The 19,687-nt window shown below is 39.2% G+C and overlaps 1 protein-coding gene across 1 annotated transcript in view; it reads left to right on the top strand.

Annotated features, from left to right (window-relative positions):
• The window catches only part of DNAH11 (dynein axonemal heavy chain 11), a 156,700-nt gene that overhangs the window by 84,327 nt on the left and 52,686 nt on the right, over positions 1-19,687 (top strand). Inside the window, 11 exon segments of the mRNA XM_042802166.1 lie at positions 1,466-1,615; positions 4,648-4,661; positions 7,972-7,981; positions 8,443-8,560; positions 8,563-8,651; positions 10,688-10,838; positions 14,999-15,016; positions 17,055-17,068; positions 18,016-18,098; positions 18,481-18,623; positions 19,102-19,286. Coding sequence (XP_042658100.1) covers positions 1,466-1,615; positions 4,648-4,661; positions 7,972-7,981; positions 8,443-8,560; positions 8,563-8,651; positions 10,688-10,838; positions 14,999-15,016; positions 17,055-17,068; positions 18,016-18,098; positions 18,481-18,623; positions 19,102-19,286 — 975 coding nt within the window.

Genomic DNA, 19,687 nt, shown 5'->3' with positions numbered 1-19,687 from the left:
GACCAGTGCTTGTGGCCAGAGGCCGTTTCTTAATTAATTTTGCTAAAAGCATTGGGAATGAAAAAAGAACATACTCTCTAATTCAGCATAAAATCCAAGCTTTACAAAATGTATAAATGTCCTAGGAAACAGTTTCTCTTGGAGAGGGTTTTCTGAATATCAGTAAAAGATTTTCTTGTTTTGACTTAGTTCTACTGAAACTTACTCATCTTTGCTCATAACTAAATGATAATTGGAGTTGTTGTCTTGTGTTTTCCAGTGCAGAGGTGTATTTTTAGAAACTGTGAGATAGTAGCAAGTCTTTTCCATTTTCTGTGTAGTCTTCTTTCCAGATACCATAGAAGCTTTTTCTACTGTTACTATCCACTCAGCACTTTTTCTCTCCTCCTTGACTGCTTTAAAAGCCAGTGAAGTGTTGTACCAGGTCAACCTCCTGCTTTCTTCACTCCTTTTTTCCTTCTTTTCTTTCTGCTCTTCTTTTTTCATCCAGTTTTCCCTTAATAGGTAAAGTCAATTCCCGATTTATCCAGAGGCAGAATAAACCTGTCACTTCCCTGGTATGCCTGACTGGGCTCTGTCCTGACTTTTGTGGCTGTTGGTGAAGTGATAAACTCTTCTAGTACCATTTGGATGTTTTCCATCGGAATTAACAATATCAATGCCATATGGTTTGAGAAGCCCTGTGCAGCAAAAATAGCTCATTTCATAGGAAGCATATAGGAGAGACTCCAGTCCTGTCTTGACAGCCTGATGTCTGTCATTTTGCTAATTAACCAAAACCAAATACAATGGTCAAAATACATACTAACTGCAGTAAGTAGGTCCACAGACAAAACTGAGAGACTAGAATAACTGTTCCTTCTCAAATGTGTGTTTTGGGTAGGCCTAGTGATACTAACAGCAAATCACAGATTTATTTTTCCTTTGAATATTTTAGCCTACCCTTGTTTTGGACATCCCTTTCCACTCTTTTAAAGAACAGTCCCTAAAAATTCACGTACAATCTAAGATCCAGATCTCCTTTTCTTCCTGTTCTTTTAATGGGGTCGCAGTGAGTATTCAAATGTCAGGAAGTGGCTTGAATAGATTTAACAACTCAAGAACTGGGTTTGTGTCACCATGACCAGCTGAACGTGCACCTTCTGGCTGTCTGCGTGCCAGCCAGTCCCTGTGGCTGCATTATTATTTATAGCTATCAAACTGAGTAGGTGATACCAAGGTGGAGAGAGGGGAAGAAAGCTGCAAGTGTGCTACATTTGTACTGTGGAAAAGGAGTAAAACCTGTTTGCCCGAGGCGATATCCTAGCTGACAAAGTTTATCAGCTGCCAAATTTGTTTTGAAGCCTCAGCAGTGCGCTGGTCGGTGCCAGCGCTGGGCAATGCTTCATTGCATTGCCTGTCTTTGATTGCCTCAACTCGTCCTGTGATTCTTTTCCCTCCCCTTTTCCTTCCCTCCTCTCCACAGACCATTCTGTGTTTCTCTCCTGCCGGTGCCAGGCTGCGGGCGCACGCTCGGGAGTTCCCAGCCATCGTTAGCTGAACCACTATTGACTGGTTCCACGGGTGGCCGTGGGAGGCCCTGTGCTCCGTCAGCAGGAGGTTCGTTGAGGAATCCGTGGGGGGTCAAGGTACAGAGTTTTGAGCTTGTTAGTCTTCTAAGAAAGCAACGGAGATCACTGAAAGATCTATAACTGAATAAGCTGGAAAAAAAAAAAAAAAAAAAAACACAACAATGCTCTTTTTACTCCTTGCATACTTGTTGCCTTCAGACTTGTTCAAGCTCACCCCTGCTAAAAGCTGAATTTTTATGTTGTGTCGCTGCCCAGTTCCTTTGGCAGAGTTTAGAAGCTGTCTAGCACAGGCAGAGAAGTGAGGGAAGAGGAGAGAGGCATGTAGTTCATAGCACTGTCTTTGCAGAGTCCTTCAGTTCTACGTTTTTTTGGATCTTATAGATACAGAATTTATTTAACCCTTTTCGATACAGTTAAATATATTCACTAATGCTGTAGCAGGCAAGGCTGAAATACTGCAGCGCACAGTCCAGGCTAACTAAAGAAGAGTTTTCCCTCTGTTCAGCAACTAAGCAGGTGAAAATTTCCTTTCTAACCAAATGGCAAATGCATTTAGAGTTTTAGTATCTGGGCAATTATTTCTTTTGTTTCTGATCAATCTGGAGTGTGAGCTGTTTGTTTTCAGAAAAAAAAAAAATAAATCATGCATTAGTGAGTTTCCTTTCAGGGAAAAGGAATTTTCTCATATTTTTCTTGAGAGTTCTAACAAGCAGCTTCTGTTGTCCCACCCCACCCAGCATGGCTAGGACACTGTTGTGCTGGCGGTGAGACTGCTCAGGAATTTGCTGGTGGATTAAATCACATAGATCTAGAAAAGATTTACTTTCCTTCAGTGATTGCGATTGCAGTAGTTTCATTCTGGGGTGCTATTATATTTGGGCCCATTTATTTGTATGGGGGGATTTTTAATCATGACCAACTGAGGATTTCAGGAATGCCCAAGGAAGAGCCTGTCTGGCTTTAGTCCCCGAGCAAATCTCTGTGCAAGAGATTGATGCATTTACAGCATTTGTCCTCCATTCAGGCCCATATAAAATACACGGGAGTCATTGTGAAATTAAGGTGAAGGAGGGAGGAAGCCTGCAGGGATGCTGGGGGCTGCTTCCAGGCTACCCCACGGGCCTTTCCCTCCCCGGGGCTTGTGCGAGGGGCTGTGGGGAGCTGTGCCTGCGCTCCAGTGGCATGCGGATGCCTCCTATAGGGCTGCAAGGGAAAGGGAGGTGTTTGCAATTCCCCGTCGTTTATATTTTCCATCAGCTTCTCCTGCTTTATTTTAACAGCTCATGAGAGATTTAAAGTGTTATTAGAATAGTTATCTGGTGAGCTGTGGGGATGTGATATCCACTTGCATTAATTTTTAATGTGATACCAACTTACAGATTCCCATTTATTTGAAATAAACTGATAGCATTATGTGGAGAAAAGAGAATAGAATCTATTTTGACTTAAATACATTATTTTTTCAAATCCTTAACTAATTATATTTTTCTCCTTTGAAAACACATCTGGTCATCAGAATTTAAACTTTTAATATTGAAACTGTTTTGTGGGGTTTTTAAACTTTTTCCTTTTAATTTAAACATTATGTTCCTATACAATTATTTTTTTTGCTTATTTAGCAAAGATTTCACTCATCCAAGCAACCATTGATGAGTCTCTTTTTCACACTGGTGTTAACTGCTCCTGGTAAATATCTTTTCTGTTCAGTTCCCAGCAAGTGAAATAAATGGCAACTAACAAAATAACATGACACTTTATTGACAGTGAGTCAAGGTTTCTGTCATCAATATACATAAAGCAGTAGTGGGTGCCTGAGTCATGCCTGCGTGTGCAGCCGATGAGAAAACCAACAGACAAGACAGCAGAATGCAAAAAATATTAGGAGGAGACAGGGAGACAGGGGAAGGATTTGAAAGTGATGGAAAAAGTGAATCCAGAACAGAGGTGTTGCAAAAACAGCAACTGTGACAGTGTATGAGGGGGAAGAAAGGGAACTCAACCAAGAGAGACAGAAGAAAACCAAAACTGAACCAGGAAGGTAGGAGAGGTGTACAGCAAAGAGTCTGAGGAGGAGTAAGAGGGAGGTGAAAGGAGAATGATCACAGAAAAATAGTAAACGGAGGGAGGACAGAAGAATTGCAGAGGTATATTAGGACATCAGAAGAATGAGAGGGGCTGGGTAGAAAAGGACCACCCTGAAGAAGAGGGAATCTTAACTGCCATCCCCTCTCCATCTAAGATTTATGGGAGGTGGTCTCCTCCTCCTTCTCTCATCTCTAGTCCTGGTGTGCTAATATGTCATTTCACTTGCTCCATTTTAGATATTTCAGGAAAGCCTTTTGTTTGTTCTTAGTAGGGAAATATTGTTAACCAGGGCTCATGTATGCTTGTACTTCTGAAACATACTGTAACCATGCTGTCCCTTATGATGAGCAGTGCAAGGCCTATTACTGAGTGATTATTTTGGCATAATTGACAATTAGCTCCTAATTGTCCTTCTTCAGAGTTTCCAAAAATACAGCAATAGTAATTGATATATTTTTGTTCATCACTGTATAACAATATTACAGGTTATTTTTAATTAGGGTAGCTTGAAGTTAAACTAATGACCTTTCTTTTTTTTCCCCTCTTAAAAGTTCAATATAAATATGTCAACATACCTATGTTGCTTTAACAAAACCTGAAAAATTTCTGTTTTTAAATGGTGGGAGAAGTCCATAAAAAATTGACAGTAATTGTGGGAGTCGAGAAGAAAGTCTTAGATTCTCCATCTCTCTATCTTCAAACCACATCTAGGTACTTTTCTGGAAGACACAGTTTATCCAGGGAACTAAGAGGGGCAGACTGAGCTCATCAGGGAGATCATGGTGAGCTGCAGTGTCAGTATGTGCTCTGGAGGATGCTGTGAAAATACCTTCTGCCCTGTGCAAAAGTATCTGAACAGAAAGAACAAGTGATCCTGCCTAATTATGGTTCCTGTTGAAAATAAGTCCCATGAGCCTCTTTTCACTCAGAAGGACATTGGTCTTGTGTTTGGAGGGAGATTTAACCAGTTTTGATTTCTTGGGAAAAAAAGAAAGGAAAAGAACCGTCTTCTGTTTCAGTACCCAAATTGCTAAACTTAATTTTAAAAGAGCACAAACGAGAACACTGTGCAGCAGTTCTGAAATCCATGTACTGAGCTTAACAAACTTAGAAAAGTGCCTTTATACCTCATTTGCTATAAAACATGATCTAGAGTATTTTAAAATAATGTCTCTGTCTCCAAACTCAACATGACAGGCAATCTTTCTTCCTTACTTTGAGCTGGTGTCGCAGATCAGCACCGAGTACAGAATAAAAGAATCAGGATTGTTTAATACATCCCTTTGAAAATAACAGCAATGTACACCTCTGCCATCTCCTTTGTGTGTTTTGCTCTTGCTGTCTTGTGTGCTGCTACTCCCCTGCTTAGCACCAAACAGCACATACTGTTAAGCATACCAAGGGTAAATTCATTATGCTCTTAGTTTATTGTACTCCAAAGTATTTTACAACATGTGGTAAGGCAAAGAGCAGCCTGAAGTAATGTTATTACCTTCTCCCCTTGCCTCTTAAACTCCCCAATGCCCCCCCACACACACACACTTCCAGATTGCCTCTTCCTTCAGACAAATGTTGGCTTGGGTTTATTCTCAGTTTTGATAACTGACTGCGGGATGCATTCAGGTGCAGTGACATTGGTCTTTTTTGCTCTCTGCTTGGCATGTTTCAGCTAGCTCAGCTTAACTGCAAGGAGTTAAGATTTATCAATCTGGTGTGAGTATTCTCCATCCTGAGGAAGGTTGTAGGGAGGATGCAGGCAAAACTCCTGTCTAAACTCTATTTACAACTTGCATTGGGGTTGTTTTACATACATGCAAGTCAGTCAGCCAAGACCTAGAATAGAGAGGCTGCATAAGAATGAACAGACTTTACCCTTATATTTTCTTTTGGATTGTGTATGGACTTAAAGCTCAGTCATCTTTAGGACTATTTAATGGTTTTGATTTCTACCAGCCTAATCTTCATTATTGGCTTCAAGCTACTTTATGCTTTCTAGTGAACTACAGTTAAATCAGATTTTGTTACTGTATCAACTCTTCTTTGTTTGCCTTTTTTTTTTTTAAGGCTAAATTAGCAATAATAATTTCCTTTGCCTACAACCTTGAATGGGCATATATTGAAAAGTACAATGTAGTATTAAAAAAAAAAAAAAAAAAAACAAACACCAAAACCTGGAGATAAATGAATGGCAGAATAAATAATTTATGCTAATGAAATTACTGCAATTAGTAGTTCCACAATGACCCTTTTAAAAGCCACAGCTGTTAACGTCAGGAAGTGCTGTCACTGCTGACCTTATCATAAGAGAAAGTGACAAATTGAAAATGCAGGGAAGACCAATCCTCAAAGAGGTCTGTTCGGGAACGATTAGTGTTTTCTGAAAACCAGTGTGAATTACAACCAGCTGCTCTCTGGCTCGGCGAGTCTCCCATGCTGTGCCATTTTGTTAAGCTCGATAACAATAGTTATTTTGCCCCATTGAGATAAGTTGTCTCGGGCCACTTCCAGCTCTACCGGAACCCACTTCTTCCCTCACTGATTTACAAATGAAACTGTTGTTAGAGGGCTTTTCAGGGCTGCTGAGTAGAGACCTCTCATAAGGATCATGTGTAAGGAGGTTGTCTTTCGCTAGGAAGAGCTGTACTGCAGGGTGCATGTATGTCACAAACAATGAAAAAAGGAGAAAAAAGCTGAAATGCATTTCAGTTGGAAGCCAAGCGCTGCTCAAATCTGCATAAAATGTCCATTCCTGCTGACTAGCCTTGCTTTTACAAACAATTTTTTAAGACGAATTTATGCTAGCTTTGCCTTGACTAATGATGTTCTGATTTTTTTTTATTTGTAAAGCAATTTATTTCTGCTTTCCCTGAATGCAAATCATTCTTTATTTAGTCCTTGTTTTAATTTCTGTTTTTGTAATCATAGATGAAATAAGTATTCTTCTAAACTAGCTTTTAAAAGTCACAAGAAAATAATGAGGTTTCTTACTGAGAAAAATGGCAAGTCTTTCTGCATCAACCTGATTGTAATATTAATGATGTAGGCTTAAAACATTTAACTGCATCAACAGCCACTCATGAGCAATTTTCCCAAAGTTCCCTAAGCATTATTGACAATGCTTTGGTAAATTATGTGTGACTTTCCTAAGAGTTGGTGTAGCTCATTTAATTCATATTAATTGATTTTTAGGCTTCCCTTGATTAATTGAACTGGGTTCGTCTTGTACAGAATGCAATAAATAATCATTAAAATGAGGGAGATGTGACTCCACAAATTATAAAGTTTAAGTATGCTAGAAGTCACAGAGGACAAAATGGAAGTTAGTTACAGTGATGGAGTTAAATGGGTTTTCTTAGTATTTGCCTGTTAATTTTGCATACAGTACTCTTGCTTAGACATGTAATTTTGCATACAGTACTCTTGCTTAGACATGTATATGCATATATTCTAGTAATAGAAGTAGGTAGGGTCCTTTAAAACAAATAAAAATGAATTTGGGGGGGTTCTTATTTCACCTTTATCCTGGGGAAGTATACTCTAATTCAATGTAGTGTAGCAGTATATTGTATTTGCTAGTTCAGTTTTCAATAAATTTAGAAAAAGGATCTTTGAGCTTTTGTCCTGGAACCACCTCTCCTCTTGTTGTGAGAGGTGAATAAAGACAGGCATTTTACTTCTGCATTTGACTCAGAAATACATGACTAAACGACCATCTGGAGCTGTTTTCAATATGTCTAACCTGTTTTGGTTACCATGTAGTATATGAAAAGCGCTTTCCAGTCTCACAACTGCATTTTCCTCCCTGTGATGAGAGAGAAGGCCCCTGCAGTGCTGTGCGGTGCCCAGCACAGCCCCCAGCAGCCACAGGACTGCTCTGGGTCCTCTCTGCGGCGTGCTGAGGTTTGCTTGGAGCTGGAGGCATACTTTGTGGTTTGATGCCTGGGTGGCATGTGTAGGGAAGGGTGTCAGCTGTCACAGCTCGGAGGGACTCTGAACTCAATTAAGTGGTAACTACTTTTCTGGTCAAATAACCCTTGAAACTGATAGAAGGTCTCTTCAGCGCAGAAATGTTGCTGATGTTCTGACATTTTATGGTATGTAGAGAGTCCACTTCAGAAGCACTCCACAGCAGACTAATCTTGTCCTCATAACAGGTTATGTTAGTTTATCACCGACTTTGACAAGCACAGATAAGCAAGGACTTGTACATCTTCAAAAATCTAAATCGTGCAGTCCAGTTCTGTTCAATCTGAAGCTAGTGGCATAAATGCACATCAACCAGAGATTGATGATATATGAGGTATGTGGGGATCAGTGTGAACAGAGTAACCACTATTGTATTTCTTTAACCTATACAGGATTTTTCTTAAACACAATTTCCAGAGGTGAAAAAGAAGATTGGTATAGTAATAACTCTGCATATAGCAGTATGGTCAGTGATTTAATCTCTGTTTTTAGCTTTTACAAATATTTGTTTAAAAAAAAAAAAGAAAGAAAGTATGTTGAAACACTGAGCTTCTGTGGTGATGAAGACTTAATGAATGTCAGCATAGAATTAATTAGTTTATATGCAAAAAAGTTGGGGAAGGATCATTTTGCTTTAATGTTTATTACATGCTGGCAAAATTATGATTAGGGTAGACTGAAGAATAGTTTTGTGAATGAGCCATCCTTAGAAACATAACCTTTTCTAACTTGTATAGCTACACTTAATTTTGGAAACATTTCTTTGCTCCTGTGTTTACATTTGCTCTTCTTCCTTGGGTATGTTCACTCGCTCATCCAGGACTCCATCTGTGATTTCATGGCTTATGCCTTCACCAGTGTGAATATGCTCAGTGCCAAATATAATCATAATGAGAGGCGATACAAATACACCACTTCGAAGACTTTTCTGGAGCAAATCATGCTCTCCTAGAGAAGAAAAGCAAGATGTCAGGACACATGGAGAACTTGGTGAATGGCATGCAGAAGCTGAAGGCATCAGTTTTCCAGGTAAACTGTGCAAGTCACAACCTTTTCTTTCATTCTTTATAAATAACCTTGGATTTACTGCAAATAAAACAAAGTTGCCACAACACCTTTTCATTAGACTGATTAGTTGTGGGTTGACATTTTTGTGTTTCATTGAAATAACCTGATTTTGGAAACTGAGGTTTGTTGTTTGGTTTTGGTTTGGTTTTGGTTTGGTTTGGTTTGGTTTTTTTTTTTTTTTTTTTTAGCATAGAAGCTCAATGAGCTCTTTAGCTGTCTTTGGAAACAGGGTCCCATCCCTTTGAGCAAGGACAAAGTCTGGAGGGAAGGGGAGTGTAGTGGGGCCACAGTAAAAGAGTGGGACAGGAAGCAAGTGCCACAGTAAAAGCCAGACCATGGAGAGAGAAGATGCAGGGCTGTACACAGGGAATTTTTGCGTGGCCAGTGACCAGCTGCAGGGCAATGAAAGCAGGAGGAACAAGTGTGGAACCTTTCCATCAGCTGCTGTCACCTCCTGCGGGGCTAGTGCCACTTCACCCCCAGTCAGTGCTTCTGCCTGTTCATTTGTGCCTGGTCAGCACAGAAGGAAGGTGAAACTGGCTTGAAATCTTTCCCCCACCCCCACACGTGTTCCATAATCCCTTTTGCAAGTGCTGAAGACAAGCCGTAATCCAGTGATTTCTTTATTAAAAATAAAAACTCTGCATGTTTTTATAAAAAAATGCAAATTAAATGCTCAGTTGCAGTCTTTGCGTCATGATGCATCTTGGCGCTACTGCATGAGATTAATAATGGGAGCCAGCTGGCTTATTCCCATTTTGCCAGCTGAAGACCTGCAAAAATAAATGTTCAACAGAAAGGGTAACTGCTTTTTTAAAATCTATCTTTAGTACAGTGTCCTGTGGTAGTAAGTTATAAAATTGCTCTTTTTCTCTGAATTCTAATTTGATGATGACCAAAAGGTAATTTGACAATTTCAAGTCCTGCACGCTGTGTTAGCAGAGCCACAGCTCCTATCTAGCCAGGTGCTTGAACAGGGAGCCATTTTTATCCTGCACGCTGGAGCTCTACACAAGAATATCAAATGCAGCCCTGTTTATTTTTTTCAGAAAGTAAAAGACATAAAGTCATCTCAAATAAATTGAAAAATAGAGTGGAGAGATTTGGGATCTTTACAGTCATCTGTTACAACTCAGTATTAGAGCTTTGTCTTCTCATTTCAAAATGGTCAAATTTTGGAAAGGTAGATTTTGTAAGTTTTGTAAGATTTCAGGAGCCCACCAAAGAAAATCCCTCAAGACTTTCCATGTGATAAAAGTTCAAGCCCTCTAATATTTGTCTTCCTCCTTGTCTTATCACCCCTATCCAGATCAGGTTAACAAGAGCCCCCTCTGGTTAAAATGCAACCTTTTATCATTAATAGCTTCCAGATAAAATGATTGGAGGGAAGCGGGGAAAGGAATTAAAAACCTAGTATTTGAAACAATTCCTTTATGTGTGGAAAGATATTGTCGCTGGATGTTTTGATATGGGTTTCTCACCTGGCAGGCAATAAATTGCTGTTCCAGCAAACTAACAGGTAGTCTTTGTTCATCACTCTCTGAGTCTGTCTTAACCTTTCAGCAAACCTCTGCGGGAATTATCTGCTCAGAGTGATTACTAAGCATTTTCCATAATGTCCTTTTGCTTTTACATTGGCATCTTTGCTAGGTGCTGCAGCTGGGCCTTGGTGCACTGCTGAGACACCTGGTTCCAAACACAACCTCAGCAGATGGACAGACATCTGAGCATGTCAGGGGAGCTGTGGGGTCCCTGGTGGGAGAAGTTAGGCTGCTCTTAGTAAATTCTTTATGTCAAAGAAATTCTGTGAGGTACAAACAAGGAGCTGTCAAATGGAAACAAAATTTTAAAAAGAGGAAAACACTTTTAGTACTGAGACCCACGAAACATTGTTTTTATTTTCAGTTCAGCTTTTTGGGGCCCATGTGGTATAATCTTTCCAGAACCATGCCTAATGATCCTTGCTCCTGAATAACACGATACCTTTTGCCTCATAGGTAGAAGATCTAAAATCCGAACTTACTTCTCAAGAGGCAGAACTGCAACTGAGAAATCAAGATGCTGAAGCTTTGATTGCTCAGATAGGGTTTCAGACTGAGAAAGTGAGCCAAGAAAAGGCCACTGCAGATGCAGAGGAGCAAAAGGTCAGTCTAATTCCCCCATTTACTGCTGTTGAGCTATATTTAGCACAAAATAAACCTTTTTAGGTGAACAGTTTTGAACAACTTCCTCTCCAGGGAGCATAAAGTCTAAAGAATTATTATACTTACACATGTAACAGCATTTCACACCATGATTACCACTTGACCTTTCTTTACATTATGCCTTTTCCCAACCTTTTAGCTGTTTTAATGAGATGAAAGAACAATAAATACTGAGCTCATTCAAGCATTTAATGGATGTGGATCTTGAGAATCAGACCTGTTTGTTATACAGTAAAGGTCAGAGAGTCATCTCAGAGCTCTTCAGATTTCTAAAGGCTTTGAGGCTCTAACTAAATTGAACAACTCAATTGATACAGAAGTTCATTCCAGTATCTCACAATATTACAAGGTGCAAACTTTGAATTTTAAGATTATAATAGCATTCATAATAATATGTGTCATCAGTGTTGAATCTTCTTTTTGCTCTCAGTTCAGCCTATTAACATTACTTATCAATATCCATGTTGGAGACATAGAAGTTCATGCATTAGTCACCACCACAGAATGCATAGAAATGCATAATTTCATCTGGACTCTAAAATTTTCATCTACTGTTACCAGCAGTTTTTTAAATGAAACACCAGCAGTATGGAATGCTATAACCTGAAGTTCCTCTGCCTTTAAAGTCTGAAGGATTCATTCAACTCTGTCATTTTGCTATGAGATCTGATGTATACTGTGTCATTTATCAATACTACAGAGAAAAAATTTTAATTGACTCATTATAGATGCTAACACCTGATTTTGAGCTATGGAAACTTCAGGTGACCAAGAACTTTGTAAGTAGTTTTCAGATACTGATCAACAGGGAAGACTATACTGTCTGAGCAATCAAAGTGGTCTTTCATTCTCTTCTGTTTTGTTTCTTAAAGGCTTATTATTATTAGGTGATACTTAATACTTTTCTAATGATCTTGTGTCTCATCCTAATTTTATTGAGGGAAAAGTGATTTTTGACTCTGACATAAGTGAAGACTCGATCAGGACCTTTATATTTCTTTGGATTATTCTAATTATGGACTTCAGCCTTTTGCTCATCCATACCTTATATAGGACTTAAAAATTGCTATGAAGTTTGAAGTCCAAATAGTGTAATTAATTAAACTTGCACAAATTGGATCCAACAGCTCAACATCCTACCAACCACTTTTCAGTGGTGCTTTTCCTGTATTGGTTCCATATGCTTCTGATGGATTTGGATGATCGAAATACACCCTTAACACAACTGTAATTACTTCATTAAGCAATTAGGTGAAACACACAGAGTGATTATCGTGGGATAATCACATCTTTGGGCCACTTTGTTTCAGGGATAAAGTTCAGTGCATGACAGTAATGATTACTGTACTACTCTCCTGTTCATTGCTTTATTACACTTCTGAAATATTTTCACTGGCAGTGAAAGTGCTACATTAATCTAAAACTATTTCATAAGGCTGGTGATGGTTTCTAAACATTAATTTTCTGTAATTTTGGTTACCAAAAAAAAAAAAATAGCAAACCAACAAATGAGAACACATCTTCCAGCTAAGTTATTTGTGAATACTCTTTATAATTGATTAAAATTTGTCACCCTTTAGAAAATTATTTTGGCTTTCCTGTTCTGTAGATTTCAAGCTGGAATTTATAAAGGTTTTTTGAGTTTTACAGCATTAAGCCAGTAAATACTTTGGATGTATTGCCTTAGAGTGAAGCCTTACTTAAGGAAAGGTGAAGAGTGGAAATCACTTTAGATCAGACTCATCAGGAAAAGTGGGGTCAGTCTGAATGCCCCATAAATGTGGCAGAGCTACATATCTGTATAGTAATCGACAAGGGACTGAGTATGAACATAACACTGCTGAGGTTTTGAAATAGTGGGCAGTAACACTGCTGTCATTTTACTGGCCATTTGTGTTCTCTGAGTGGTGCCAGCCAGAGTGGTTTACAGATGAAGATGCATATGCCATTGCTTTTTAAAATGGGACCTACCCCGTCAAAGGAAGAAAACATGCAGAGCATGGTGTAGGTATATGGGAGATAGTGACACTAGCTGAGGAGTAGGAGCAAAGTTGGATCCAGACTGACCAGCTTTTTTGATTTACCTCCCTCAGCTGAAGTGCTTTCTTTATTTACATGGTATATTTGAGCCACTCTGTTCATGGTCTGATTGCTAAGGGCCCACTGCTTCCAGCCTTTCTAACAATTTAGCCATCCTTGAAGAGTTCTATACTGTAGAAGTTATTGACATGAAGGGGACTAAACTTCTGGAGACAGGGATGAAAAGCTCCTTCATCTCTTTGTGAGGGAAAGTAGAGTTGAGAAGTACTGTCCTAAGGCTTATCTGCAATCTGCTCTGTTTAATTTTTCCTCCCTTAAAAAAAATAATTATGTTGCCCCTTATTTTCTTTGGACATCAGCAAGCAAAGAATAACTAAGCATAAGAAAAAAGAGACAGAACTATAATGCAACTTGTGGGACTTAAATTAGTTGTTTGTTTTGATGGAAAATACCATGTCATGTTAGAAGCACTGTGTACTGTAAATGTAATTCTTCTTCACCTGGTTGCATCCTTAAAAGCTTTAGCAGAAGGAGCAAGTGGCTGTTCTAAACTTTTCACTATAATTTCAGTAACATATGTCTCAAACCATGTTAGAGAAAATATAAAAGAAACCAAAACCACAACTGTATATGAAGTATTTAATTTCAAAAATATGTTGTGGCTTAGATACAAATCAATAAACATGGGGAATTTAATCCTAAAAGCTACATCACAAGAGATAGGGGAAGCATTTAACTTTATTAGTAACTTGTCATTTTTAATGTAATGTATATTGACTTTTAATCTTTGTTATTTCCACAGACAGTGTCTGTTTGCATCCTATGTAATGTGTATACATGGAAAGTGACCCCAACAATTGTAGAAACATGTTTTGTTAGGATATTAAATTCTTAGAGGCTTGTTGCTGTCAATGCATAGTGCTTGATCTAAGTATTAACATCTTGATCACTGTAATATCCTCTTTCTCTGTAATTAGACTTTGTTTTAGCAAGACCTGACAGGAAACGAGCCTGTGAGATGAGCATGAGGTACAAGGATAAAGATGAATCAAATATAACTAATTTCAGCCCTAGGCAATGTATCCTTAAAAATGTGTATGGTATTCTTCCAAATAGGCAATTGCAGATGATACAGGACACCCTCCAGGGTTACTCTACCAGATAAATTTACACCAATGAAATCATAATCAGCTTTTAAACAGATAATTAAATCATTGCAGAAAGTTGTGGAGGTGCTCAGATTTCACTTAAAACCAATGCTGGCTGATGTAAGGCCACTGATCTAAGCCACTGTTAAGCCAAAATAAACATTTTGACAAATCTGCTTGGATAGGTATCTGTTTAATTTCCAAACCTGAAATTAAGTAAGTACAGTGTTTTCATATAGGATATTTCCTTTTCTCCTTTTCTCTCCCTTGTTGAGGCCTGTGGTTTCAGTCTTGGAACTGAGGAATTAAAAGGAAAAGGCAAATTTACCAACAGATGGAAACTGGTTTAACAAATGTGATATATTTACCTGTAGCCCCAAAATGCAGTGAATTTTTTACTGGCTAGGGAAACCCCCAGTACATCACTGGAACTGACCATTGGATCCCTGGTATTTTCTCTGCTTTTCTAAAAGGGAGCCCTTTAAAAGGGAAAAATGGGGAAGCGAGGAAATAAAGGCCATGGATTTTAATATCTTAGTGAAAAATCTTCACTTTCTCTCTGTCACACATCTCTTATTTAGCTCCAGCTTCTGCATTTGAACATAGATCATTAAATGCTTTCAGCTTACTTACTGAAATGTTGTAAGTTACTAAGTTCTCCCCTGTGTTTGATAACTCCTCAGAAGTAACAGACTGCCCTAATACCACCCAGCTTTTTGTACAGATACCTTACCTGGTCTCCCATCCTGCATTACAAAACCTCTCACCTTTGCATCCTACAGTACTATATAGAGTCCTAAAAACACGAGTCCTTCTAAATTTTTGTATCTCACTGATCTCCAGGTTTCTGTTGGCAACCAGGAACATTCACTGTCTGATGTGTCTTCACAAGCTTACAGGCTTCTTTTTTCAAAAGCATCCATACAGGTAGGTGGTATTTCACATCCACACAGACATGCTTGATCATAGTCGGGTAGGCAGGTATATCTACTAGGGTAGTCTTCATACTAGCAATTTTTCAGCAAGAGATATTAAAACCTTACCTAGAAGAAAAAAAATATATACATAAATATGTATTACCCTTCTTACAGCTGTACCTCTCTTTTATGTCCTTAGATATCAAGATGTCAAAGAAAGCATTACTTGCAATGTTTCGTGTTGTAGTGTCCTATGCAAGAAAGAAATTGAGCATCACACAAAATCTATCAATCCAGTACCCATTTGAAAAGTGTATGTGTTTTTTTATAGTCTCACAAAAATTAACAAAAACTATAAGGCTGTTGTGTAGTCCTCCCCTAACACTATGGTAGTAGTGATTTGTTCTTCATTACCCTGAAGGAAAGGAGGCTGTGCTAGTTAGATAATTAACCTGAGGGGTTTAGTCTTACAAATGCTGAACTGGTCTTTGAGACACCCATATTCCTTTCACCGTCAATCTGGTGAATGCTACCAAAATTGTGTGGAAGTGTCATATTTTCTTTAGTAACCCAAAGGTAAAACCTTTTTTTTTTTAATCAGGTTAAGTGCACATATATTCAACATTATAATGAGAGTAAGGTAAAGTTGTTGAGGCCAGAATCAGATCAACCTGTGAAGAAGAGAATTTGAAAAGTGAATATTTCAATTATAAACTATTTTTAGCAGATAAAGCATCAATACCTGTTTCTTACTTTTAAGTTTGCAAAACTGAGCAGCAGAGGATGATGAAGACTATCCAGTTGTTATAATAACCCAGATAAAGATTCTTTGTGATGATACAGACATTTGTCCATTAAGTACAAACAAAACTGGTTTCTGGTATGCCAATCCAAAGCTATTCTGTTTCCTATTCATCTCTTTTAGTCTCAGTGTGTTTCCTCCACAAAGGGGGTAGTCAGCAGGTTTCCATCTCCTGTCTCATACTATTGTCCTGAAAAGGGCAGAGCAACATGCAGGGATGCTTCATGATTCAGAGCAGCAGGGAAGAAAGGAACTTTGTATACCAAATTTTCTCTCTGGAGCAATGAGGGTAAATGTGATCTAGCTACCCAGAGGTTAACTACTGCTTTAGTAGAACTAGCAGATACAGTATGAGGTCATAAGTCACTGAGAAGCCTGTTAGCTTCTAATGATTGTAGATAGCTGATTTACCAGCACATCCCTCTGTCTCTGGCTCTTTATCACATTATCCTCCCTGTGTACAGGGCTTCACTCCTGAGCAGCTACATGAGCTAGCTAATGTAGAGCATACAGGAGCTTTACTGAAGTGTGCATTGGCTGCCTTATGGGAGTCCTGGCACTGCAAAACTCAGCTGTCATTGAGGATCTAGCCCACCAGCTCTTAGAATCGTTGGGTCATAGAATAGTTTAGGTTGGAAGGGACCTTTAAAGGTCATCTAGTCCAACCCCCCTTCAATGAGCAGGGACATCTTCAACTAGATGAGGTTGCTCAGAGCCTGATCCAGGCTGACCTTGAATGTTTCCAGGGATGGGGCATCTACCACCTCTCTTGGCAACCTGTTCCAGTGTTTCAGACTCTCATCATAGAAAATTTCTTCCTTATATCTGGTTTGAATCTACCATCTTTTCGTTTAAAACCACCACTTCTTGTCCTATTGCAACAGGCTCTGGTAAAAGGTCTGTCTGCATCTTTCTTATAAGCCCTGTTTAAGTACAGAAAGGCTGCAATAAGGTCTCCCCAGAGCCTTCTCTTCTCCTAGCTGAACAAACCCAACTCTCTCAGCCTGTCCTCATAGGAGAGGTGTCCCATCCCTCTGATCTTTTTTGTGGCTCCGCTCTGGATCTAGTCCAACAGGTCCATTTCTTTGCTGTACTGAGGACTCCAGAGCTGGATGCAGCACCCTGGGTGGGGTCTCACCAGAGCGAAGCAGAGGCAGAATCCCCTCCCTTGACCTGCTGGACACACTTTTGATGCAGCCCAGGATACAGTTGGCTTTCTGGGCTGCAAGTGCACGTTGTCGGCTCATGTCCAGTTTTTTATCCACAAGTATTCCCAAGCCCCTCTCTGCAGGTCTGCTCTCAATCCCTTCATCCCCAGACTGTATCAATACCAGGGGTTGCCCAACCCATGTGCAGGACCTTGTACTTGGCCTTGTTGAACCTCATGGGCCCACTTCTCAAGCCTATCAAGGTCCCTCTGGATGGCCATCCCTTTCCCTTAGGCATGTCAACTGCACCACTCAGATTGATGTCATCTGCAAATTTGATGAGGGTACACTCAATCCCACTCTTTATGTCATTAATAAAGATATTGAACAGTACTGGTCCCCCTATGGACCCCTGAGGGACACCACTCATCACAGATCTCCATCTAGATATTGAGCCTGTTGACCACTACTCTCTGGATGCAACCACCTGACCAATTCCTTATCCACTGAACAGTCCACCCATCAAATCCATCTTTCTCCAATTTAGAAAGACCGTGTCAAAGACCTTACGGAAGTCCAGATAGATGACATCTGTAGCTCTTCCCTTGTGCACTGATGTAGTCACTCCATTGTGGAAGTCCACTAAGTTGGTCAGGAAAGACTTGCCCTTGGTGAAGCCTTGCTGGCTGTGTGGAATCACCTTCATGTCCTCCATGTGCCTTACCATAGCTTTTAGGAAGATCTGTTTCATGATCTTTCCAGGCACACAGGTGAGGCTGACTCTTCTGCAGTATTGTGGTATAAAAAGGAGATGGTAATTCTCACCATGCAGAACAGATGTAGTCTAGAGCTGAGCACAAATCTGCTTGCATGTCAGTTGTGGAGGTCTTTTTTATGTGTAACATAAAATAATGGATTTTAAAATCTGTTTGCATATACAGATATTACACTGCAAATGTGAGTGCTTAAGCAGCTCTGATTTGATTTGCAGCCTTAGTTTTCAATATCAGTCTTAAGATTCATTGTTTTAATAGGTAGCACCAATCTAATGAGAAGTATATCTGAGAAAGAATGTGAGGATGACCTGCCGAAAGCTGAACCTGCTCTTGCTGCTGCTGCAGCATCCTTAGGTACATTCAATATGGTAAAGTTCATACAGTTTGATGTCTGCAAAAAAAATTTGTTTATCATCCAAATAGTTCAGGGCTATTAAATGGTCATTCCGGTGCCAAGCTGCCAAGCATAATCAAATTTCCATCTTCTCTGGGCATCATGCTCCAAAACAACAGGTTGGCAACTGCTGTACCTGACCTGGCAGTACACTTCCCATCACTGTACTTGACCAAGTTGCACATAGGATTGCAGAGCAAGGAAAGGGCTGTGATCATGAGTATTTTTGCCACATAAAATTACTAGCGATAATCTTCAAAGAGCTGAGAGTTGTATATTGGTAATCAGAAAGCTTTTGTGGAACAAATCCACTATTGTGGCACAATTCTGTACGTGTTCCTCTATCCTTTTTTCAGGTTAGTCTTACAGAACTGAAAAACTTCACCAACCCACCAATGGCTGTAATCAATGTTATTGCTGCAGTAATGGTTTTACTGGCATATAAAGGGAAGGTGGCCAAAGACCAAAGCTGGAAAGCTGCAGAAGTCTTTATGAGAAAGGTAATGATCGATGAGACATCATATAACATGTGAGATGAGAGAGGAAAATAATAGTTAAAAGTGAGAGCCAGAGAAGGAGAAACTAAATCACAACATTTTCTTACAGGTTGAATTTAGGGGGATAAGATACGACCCTGCATTGTTCTTTTCTGTGTAACTTTGGTGACAGACTCAAGCCAGCCTAAGTGCCACCGGGATTTATTAATTGTAACAACAGAAGAAAAGTCAAAGGGAGAGCATTTAATGATATTTATTTAATCTCTGCCAAATTCCTCAAGTGAATCATAAAATCACAAAATGTGTTTGTGATGGTGAATACTTCAGGCTTTTGGGGGAAATAATATTTTTGCTTTGTACTGCATTATGTTTCCAAAACAGTAAGCTAGTGCAGGATTCCAATTTTACATTTGTGATGAAAATAGGAATTAGCTTCTGATTCTCTGAAATAGAAAAGCATTGATGCACTGGAACTTCTCCTCTTGGTGACTTCTTAGAAGCTTTAATGGGTTATGATAAGGAACATACTCCTCAGAATTGTCTGAAAGTTGTCAAGGAACGTTACTCAAAGGATCCAGATTTCAACCCAAATTATGTTTGTACAAAATCCTTTGCAGCAGCTGGTCTCTGTGACTGGGTCATCAATATATTAAAATTTGATGAGTTGTGTGTGTGTGTATATATATATACACATATATATATATATATATATATAAGTTCCTCTACTGCCTAGCCCTGATGGAGGGAATTTCTGTTATTAAAGTAGTTTATTATTTTGGTAAACTCAGTTTAGTGTTCTGGGGAGAATATAACAGCAAGCACAGATAAAGTGGGAAGTATTCAGTGCTTAACAGGATGTACACATGTATTTATTTGTAGTACAATGTGGTAAAAAATAATGTGGCTGTACAGGACTTTTCAATTGTCATTATGATGCAACAGTTGGGAAATATCCCTCCCCAGATGTACATTTCACTTGAAACATCCATCTGAGTCTGGCTGTTTGGAGTGTAAAACAGTTTATCACTTGTTTTTCCCTTGAGCACCTGGCAGCAGGATTCCTCCATTCAT

The sequence above is a fragment of the Tyto alba genome, unplaced genomic scaffold, assembly GCF_018691265.1.
Source record: "Tyto alba isolate M040663 unplaced genomic scaffold, T.alba_DEE_v4.0 Super-Scaffold_38, whole genome shotgun sequence".
NCBI classification, from domain to species: domain Eukaryota; kingdom Metazoa; phylum Chordata; class Aves; order Strigiformes; family Tytonidae; genus Tyto; species Tyto alba.
This window is presented reverse-complemented; position numbering and strand designations above follow the sequence as displayed.